This window comes from Ornithodoros turicata, chromosome 2 (genome assembly GCF_037126465.1).
Source record: "Ornithodoros turicata isolate Travis chromosome 2, ASM3712646v1, whole genome shotgun sequence".
Taxonomy (NCBI): domain Eukaryota; kingdom Metazoa; phylum Arthropoda; class Arachnida; order Ixodida; family Argasidae; genus Ornithodoros; species Ornithodoros turicata.
Genome location: NC_088202.1, coordinates 146,037,990 through 146,047,001, shown reverse-complemented (window position 1 = coordinate 146,047,001; position 9,012 = coordinate 146,037,990). Strand labels below are relative to the sequence as shown.

General features: G+C 46.1%; 1 protein-coding gene across 2 annotated transcripts; it reads right to left on the bottom strand.

The window, feature by feature from the left end:
* Nucleotides 1-1,095: 1,095 nt before the first annotated feature.
* On the bottom strand, nt 1,096-8,476 carry LOC135386320 (putative ferric-chelate reductase 1 homolog). 2 transcript variants are annotated; one of them, XM_064616159.1, is made up of 4 exons: nt 8,388-8,476; nt 5,723-5,916; nt 3,661-3,871; nt 1,096-1,242 (listed from the first exon to the last, which is right to left on the bottom strand). In XM_064616159.1, exons 2-4 carry the CDS (start codon nt 5,910-5,912, stop codon nt 1,188-1,190), a joined length of 456 nt encoding a protein of 151 aa, XP_064472229.1. In that variant the 5' UTR covers nt 5,913-5,916; nt 8,388-8,476; the 3' UTR covers nt 1,096-1,187. The 2 variants fall into 2 exon arrangements, with proteins under 2 accessions (XP_064472229.1, XP_064472230.1); XM_064616160.1 differs by having other exon boundaries at nt 8,393-8,470.
* Between the last annotated feature and the right edge of the window lie 536 nt (nt 8,477-9,012).

The window sequence follows — 9,012 nt, the reverse complement described above, 5'->3', positions numbered from 1 at the left end:
CTTTTTCTTGTTAGTCCTGCGACTTTAGTCGCCGCATTGAGAGCTTTATTTATTTATTTATTTATTTACATATACTGCAGTCTCAATGAAGACTATTCCAGGAGTGCCTGAAAGAACTGGTTAGAAGGTAGCTCGCGAGCAGAACCTTCAAGAGCATTCCAATCATCAACACATCTTGGAAAAGAAAGCTAAACTTAAAGCAATCAACTCTATAGGAAAATGGAAGGATATTTAACGCATGCGCACACATATTTAACATTTTATCGGTCTGAAGTACGAGCCATCAATCTGCCCAAATTTTAACCTTCTTTTTCTCTCTCTCTCTCTTTTACTGTATCCCAAGCAGCACAATGTACTGAAAGTCAAGTGCAATAGGGGTGGACGAGTATGTGGAAGACCTAGAACAGACTCTCGAAACTAAGGAACATTGATAAGACACATGCCGTCCACCCCTATTGCACTCTACTTTCAGTACATTGTGCTGCTTGGGATAGTACCCTCCTGGTACTCTAAGGATACCACATTTCACGCGACAGGACACACTCTACATGGACATGACCAGGACTTCTGTTGGGGCGGAGACCACAGGACGGACTCCGCGCACGTGAACAACATTTACGCAGTGATCGAAGAAACGGGGGTTCGGATCATGTTACTTTGTCGTGTAGTGTACTTCTTTTTTAGCGAGTGTTTCCGTCACAATGATGAGAGTTAAGCTAAGTCAAGCAAGATATATGTGCATCCTGAAGAACCCATATTGCGTTTCCCATCCAATATTGCGGTGATCAGGGATTGTTGTACAAGAAATACGGAGCCGAGCACGGAAAAAGAAAAATATTACGCGTGTCGTTCCATAACCGATATTTAGCCCAATTCGATACCAGCATATTATTCTCGATTGGAGAATCATGGCGTGCGCTTCCGTTGGCAGCAACACGTTCGGTAATATAGCGTTTTCTGTTACCACTTACTTGTTTTTTTGCTCGTTCTTCAGCACTTGCTTTGTCGATTGACCTACATACATTGCTGCATATATGCTGTCCGAACAGGCTATTCAGAGGAGGTTACTACGAAATCGCTGCGTTAATCCTTAGGCAGGTGAAATGAAAGGGTATTTATTTTGTGTTCCATGAAGCAAAACGAGTATAACAAAGTAACAAAGTGTAACGAGGTGGCATTCGTTAACGTCAGTGGCTTTCCAAGCCAATGTAGTATTTCTTGACGTTTTCCACAACTGTCGCCCTGTGAAAAAAAGATAAGCAATGGTAAGAATCAAATCTAAACGCTGTATGTTTACGTAAACGTGGAAACGCATTGCGACAAGCACTTTCGTATTGTTCAGCCTTTCAGTTCACACTGTTCTACCCTTTTTGCTATTATGGTATCCTTATCGGCATACCTGGGTAGTAGTGTCATTACTGTAATGAAAGTACTGTACTGAATTACTTTTCCTGGTAATTTGTAATGTAGTGCATTACTTTTGACATTATGTAATTTGTAATGTAATTTAATTACATTTGGGCAGTAATTTTAATCACATTACTCATTACTTTTTACGAAAGAATCGAGTGTGTGTTCTGTGTTTGCACTTGCCAGACAGCTGGGGACCGGCGAGTTAAAAGAATTCCAACGCCCACTATGAACGGGGATCGACGCACTCAATCGGCACGGAGAACGTCAGTTCCCTTCGACCAGCCAATTTCCTTACTTAGGGCACCCACAAACAAACGTTCTTCAGTCAACGGTTTGTAGCCTTGGAGAATCATTGTTTCCGGTCCCCGTCCTCCAGACAATCTTACAAAGCATGACATGTATGCCAATAATGGCAGAGTAATGACATTGTAATGTCATTACTTTTTCGTAGTAATTGTAATGTAATTTCATTATACTTCAGTTGCAGTAATGAATAATTTAATTTAATTTAATTCTGGCTGGAGTAATGAGTAATGTAATTAAATTACACTTTAGAATTAATTTACCCAGGTATGCTTATCGGTAAACCTTAATGGAATTCCTGTGGAATGCATTGAAAGGAGGAATGACCACGGTCACCGTCATCCACGCACGCAAAAATACCTAGCAAACAAAAGTTGCTATGTTACAATTTCGTGCCGTCGAAACGGACGTGGTATTCCTGCTGGACAAAATTGCATTTCGTATGTCCGCTGATAGTGTCTTATGTCTCGTAGAGTGTTCATTTTCTGTTCCCATGTTAGCACCAAAGGCCGCAAAGCAGAGAGAACACACCAAACGTAAAGCACGCAATGCGAATTGCCCGCGTCAATCCACACCGTTGACGGTTTCCGCTAACCGCCGCCTGGTGGCGGTATGGTAGGTTCTCCTCGCGAATAGCCACGAGAGTTTCGGTTTTCGTGGTGCCAATTTTCTGCGCATCTGTCACCTCCCTTCGTTGTAAGAACTTGAATGCAAGTTCGCATCGACGCAATAACGTCATCTACATTTGTCGGGTATACCTTTGGGCTGAGTGCACTCTAAATACAAAACTTCACCCCATAGCATGCTGTGCACCAACCATTGCCACGAATGATGCTATGACTTCTGATTCGAGGAGAGAGAGAGAGAGGGGCGTACGCCCTTTTGTGGCAAATTGGATATGTGGTAATTGCCACAAAAAGGCGTACGCCTCCCTCTCTCTTCGAATCAAAAGCAATAACTTTATCATTCGCGGCAATAGTTGGCGCAAAGCGTGCTATGCGGTGAAGTCCTGTTGAACGAACTCATGCACCCTCTACGCATCTCCACCCTTCATCCTCTATCGTCCACCCGTCTTTCTTTTTCTTTTTTTTTCTTTTTTGCTATGGTCGTGACGATGCCCACTTCTGTGTGGCCAACAACGGCGAGTCGACACTGCCATTCCCCCCTTCCTCTGTTTTTAGAGTACACTCTTAAAAATGAACTTCATCACATAGCACGCTCCAAGTTGGCTCCAAGCCAACCATCATCTCGAGTGACATCGTTCTCTCACATGATTTGTGGAAAACGGGGGGGCGTACGCCTTTTTGTGACAATTAACATTTCTGCATAAGTGTCACAAAAAGGCGTACGCCTCCCGTTTTCAATAAATCAAGGAAGGGAACGATATCACCCGGGATGATGGTTGGCTAGGAGCGTGCTATGTGGTGAAGTTCATTTTTAAGAGTGTATGTAACCACTTTAAAAAGCAAAAAAATATTGTGCAAAGCTTGGCCGCCGAAAAGTGTGCACACTCTTAGAAGTGAACTTCACCGCATAGCACTCTCCTAGCCAACCATCATCTCGAACGATATCGTTATCTGCCCTGATTTGTTGAAAACGGGGGGAGGGGGGTGTACGCCTTTTTTGTGACACTTATGCTGTTCATAATTGTCACAAAAACGGCGTACGCCTCCCGTTTTCAACAAATAAGGGCAGATAATGATATTATTCGAGATGATGGTTGGCTAGGAGCTTGCTATGCGGTGAAGTTCATTTCTAAAAGTGCAGGCACTACAGGCGGCGAAGAAACAACTGCAAAGGTTATCTCTGGACCTTCTGCAGAATGTAGCATTACCTGGAACGCGATCACTGTAGTCATGAAATTGTCAAAAAAAAAGTCAAAAAATTGTCCAAAAAATAAAAAGTCGAGAGAGAGACCAAAGTGCATCGGAAACGACATCTTACTTGAAGTGGACCGTGCCTTGGGCAATGTCGGCCTTCCACTTGAGAACGACCTCCTGCTTCGGGTTGTTGTTGTTGTGGGTGATGGCAGAACACTTGGTGATGACCTTAACTCCTTCGCCTGGCAAGAACTGTCCTCCGACCTCGTTTCCGTTGTCGACAAAAGCCTTGACAAGGAACCCCTTGAAGGGCGCTCCGGTCGACACCAGGGTCACTGCATTGAAAGGCCAGACTTTGTTGCTACGATCGTGGCAGGCAGTGCAAGATCCAGAGAAGGTGGTTAAGCATTAATTTTGTTCCCTCTCCTTAGTTATGCGCTTCGACAAAGAAACCTCGTGGTGGCGGGTGAATGTTACGTTAAGTAATATTTCGTAGAAATTTACTTTTCTTTTTGTTGCTGGAGCTGCGCAAGCTATTCATTATTCCGCACACCTTTGAAAAATCATTTTCCTCGTGAAAAGAGCCCATCGCAGAACGGAAGGACGTCGTGACGTATGCTATACTCCCCTCACGTGACCAGTGACGTACAGCGCCACAGCTCAGACATGCATAAGCCGCGCGTGAACTGCTAAGAAAAAAAAACAGACAGGCAATGGAGCCTTCACCACGTCACAGGAACATCGTGTCGGCTGTTCACGGCTGCTTTCTCCAACCGTTTTTTTTTTTTTTTCAAAAATTCGATTGCACAGCTATAATGCACCGCAGAGGGCGAAACTATTTTGCATGGGGACTCCTGGTGGACAGCTTGATAGACGAGGCGGGGTTTCGAGCCATGTTTAATGCCACCTCATTGGTCCTTTAAACGAAAGGTTTACGCCTACACTCTTAAAAATGAACTTCACCGCATAGCACGCTGCTAGCCAACCATCATCTCGAATGATATCGTTATCTGCCCTGATTTGTTGAAAACGGGAGGTGTACGCCTTTTCTGTGACACTTATGCTGTTCATAATTGTCACAAAAAAGGCGTACGCCCCCGTTTTCAACAAATCAGGGCAGATAACGATATCATTCGAGATGATGGTTGGCTAGGAGCGTGCTATGCGGTGAAGTTCATTTCTAAGAGTGTAAGTGAAGCGGCTGGACCTGCGACCGATGCTACGGTTTGCACGGCATCATCTCAGGAACCGCTCTTCAGGGAAAAACCTCCGGTGGAATCGGGCGCAACCGGATAACGTGCGTTGTACTGCCTGCGGCATACTTGTCTGAAATTTCCAGTTCGTGGCCCAACAGTCCCCTATCGGCGGTGTCCCGCGGGAAGGAGCTGTATCATTATCGTATCCGAGGGGAGGCCGTGCAAAATTGTGCGCCGCACACAGCGTCACAGCAGTAAACGTTGAGGCGTAGGCCTGAAGAAGAAACAACTGCAACACCTGATATGCGCTTGTCCGTGCATTCACACGAGCGACATTCCCCCAGAAGCGGAAGCCGCGAAAAGCGTCATAGCTTTCTGCTGTCACGTGAGCACGAGCACTCAACGTGGTGTGTTCACGTTACACTGCTAACCGTGCAGGACATCCTGCTACACAGCCACAAGATATTTCGTAGCAGACGACAGGAAAACACGCTGACGGTGTCGTCTGCTAAGTGTCGTCTGCTAAATGCGCAGTTCGTCACTCCCGATATTCCGCACCGTGTGAATGCTGAACATAACACGGGTCGGAACTTCAGCTCTGTGAGCAGCGTTTTCGCTTTTTCTTCTACTAGAATATTCCGTGAGGATGTCGCTCGTGTGAATACACGGTGCATGTAGCACACCTCGCACGGCCGTATTATCTTTCCGAATTTGTGACGGTGTGTGGCTCACAGTTCTTCTCGGCCTCCTCTAGGAGGCGATAATGGTACAGCTCCTTTGCGCGCGACATCGCCGATAGGGGGCAGTCGGGCCACGGGCTGGAGATCTCAGACGAGTATGTCGCAAGCAGTACCTAGAAAATACGCTAGTTCCCTTCGCTCAATCCAATTAAACCATACTGAATTTACCGAACACTTACTGAATACATTCCACTGCACCACCGCTTATTCGTTCAATATATTCGACCGAAGTGACCACAAATACACCTACCTTCAATGACATCGCCATTCTTGAAGTCCCTAGCACTCTGCTTTAGTTGCAAGTGCGTAATCTTATCCGCCGCTATTTCTTCGCTACCAGGGTGCTTGGGCCTTGGGTCGTCGCACCTGGACTCTGGAGCACCGCTCGGGTATCCCTGCACGGCGGCCACCAAGACGATGACGGTGAAAGCAGCCCACATGATTCTGCACGAAGGATATAGCAATGCATGACTAATGCACAGACGACGCTTTTTATCGAGCTACCGTCAATTACGTGCCTCTAGCGAAAATGAAAGGAGGATCGATTTGATAAGGATGTTATTGCACGACCGTTTCACGCGCGGGAGAGGTCAGACGAAGGTCGACGAAGGCCGCGATGGTTCTGGCGTCTGAGCGACGGGACCATCGACTCGGGTCGATGACTCCGTTTTGTTATTTCTTTTGATTGGAAGTAATGTGTGTGTATATGTCGTAAATGGTAGCTTCCTTATCAGGCTTGTTACTGCGGGGAAGGCTGTTCTCTATTAAGAGAGATCGGGATGATAGTTAACGTTTGATATGGAACGTCCGGATACGTTTAGTGATGTTTTTTGCTTTAAGTACGGCACTCTTCTCACTTAACAGAAAATCAGCATCACACGTGAATACTGCGGGGACACCGTCTGTCGGCGGAAAAACAAGTCGCACCCAGAGATGCGAAGCCCCGGGGAAAAAAACGGAAATTTTTGGGAAAAAATTGTTTTTTCGGTTTTTTTCCTCGTCTCCGGAAAAATAGCCCAAAATCTCCAGGCGACAAAAATTCAAAAATGTAAATTTTCGTGCCTTCGATGCTTTCCAACCCGCCAACAGCGCCTTAGGTGCCTCTAACCCGCCAACAACCACCAACTTAGAGCTCCGTCTGGCCGCTCCAAGCGATCGCCATCGCGTTCACGTAATGTCGGAGTTCTGGTCGGAGTGGACGTATCCATAGTGGACGGGTTGTTGCAAATTACATATCGCTGAGTAGGCAGCAGTCTCATGGGATGCTCCGCTCTGCATTTATGCCTAAAGGATGAACACTACTAAAGCTTCTAGCTCATTGTATGCTGTGGTTGGGCCGGCAATGCTTCGACTCAGCAGCAACCACGTTTGTTTCCATTTTCTCCAATTTTTCGGAAAAAAAAACAAAAAGAACGGTTTTTTTCGAGCGATTGAAAATTTCCGGAAATTTTGCATCTCTAGTCGCACCTCTGCAGTTCGAGGATGGAGCCGAGGGGAGCGGTGCGCCGAGACCTGGAACCTTTCTATGCAGACGACAAAAATGCAAGAGTTGCATGTTTTATTTTTTCTCTCTTTGGAACCGTGTTAACGCCTCGAAGCAACTGTGGCTATGAGTGGAGTACAGACGTGGACAGATGGAGAGAGGACAGCAGGAAGGAGGAAGACAGGGGCTTAGTATGCTTCCTGGGCAGACCTCATGGGAAATGGGTCGGCATTCGGTCGTGAAAGTCTGCCGGCAAACCTCAGGAACATTAGTCAGGAACATACGTACGAAATATCGCGTTCCCAAAGTGCGCAGGTTTTATTCGAACGAATTATTACGAAGTGAGCGCTTCGCCTCTGTGAAGCTAGATGGCGCCGAAACCGACACTGCCGAAGTCATCCTGCGTAGAAGAATGCAAGCTTCGCAGCAGACGACAATGCCGGGTGACGTCACAATATCTTCCTCCTGGCGAACCGCTGTGCGGTTTGCATTTTGGTTTCGGTTTGGTATTGCCATCATTTACGAATTAATTACTCGCACAAAATGAATGCGAATCTTGTACTCGGTATCGAGGGAGCGGTCCGTGTTCTATGGTGCTACCTAATTTTTTTCGCGGTATGATGCTCACCTAATTTTTTTCGTATCCTTCCGAAGTCTCCCTTTAAGTTATCTTAAGTTACGTTAAGTTAACTTATGGTTAAGTAATATTCATGCATTACCGACGGAATCAGTAATTTTTTTTTCCTTTGCGCTGCTGTTCTTTCTCCTCCAATGTCAGAGGTGAATTCAGACTCAATATTGAGATACTCTTTCGTAATCAAACTCGACGCCTAAAATTATGTTATCACTTCCCTGAATGTTCATTAATGTTGCGCATAGGAGACAACCATTAACGTGCACATAATATCCACATAACCCACATCCACATAACTTCAACGAACAGACACGATACGGCGATCCCCATTATCATACACTCTTAAAAATGAACTTCACCGCATAGCACGCAACTAGCCAACCATCACCTCGAATGATATCGTTATCTGCCCTGATTTGCTGAAAACGGGAGGCGTACGCCTTTTCTGTGACAATTATGAACAGCATGAGTGTCACAAAAAAAAGCGTACGCCTCCCGTTTTCAACAAATCAGGGCAGATAACGATATCATTCGAGGTGATGGTTGGCTAGTTGCGTGCTATGCGGTGAAGTTCATTTTTAAGAGTGTACTCCGTACGTAGACCCCCGGGTAGACCCCCGTAGACCCTGTCGTTCAACCCTCCTTTTCTAGACATTTTTTTTTGTCTAGTCTCTCGCTCGCGGTGCCCTATATTTTAAGATACCTGCCCTGTTGCAAAAAGGGATGAAGCGAGCCTGAACCCGAACCTGAACCTGAACCAAGAGCGAGAAACGTAGCCAACGAAAGCGCCAGTCTTACCTTACCGATTCCGTTAGCGGGATGGAAGTGCGTGCTCACCGCTTCACAACCGACACAGAAATCAACCGGTTCAGAAGCTGCTAACCTTCGTTTGTTATTCCCATACATATACATATATATCCCTCTCGCTCTCTGCTTCGAATGACAAAGAGTAAGAAAAAGCACTCTTCCGCTGAAAGTGAACGATGGCACGCGAATTTAAAAAAAGCACAAAGACGAAACGACGTCGAAGGAGGTTGTGTATACGCTCGGTTGCCGAGTAATTACGATTGCTCAACGGAGGTCGTCAACTGGCTGGTGATGGAGGGTCGTGATAACGCACTGTTCTTCACCACGAGACGTGTATGTATATGGTCGACGTCGCAGTCGTCAGTTCGTGGATTCATGGTGGTATAGTGGTGGTGGATGGTGAAAGAGCTCCACGGTACGTCGTCGGCCTCACATAGGTCTTGGGCCGACTTCAAAGGGAACTGTGCCCACACTCTTAAAAAAATGAACTTCACCGCATAGCACGCTCCTAGCCAACCATAATCTCTAATGATATTCGTTATCTGCGCTGATTTGTTGAAAACTTGAGGCGTATACGCCTTTTTTTGTGACAATTATGAACAGCACGAGTGTCACA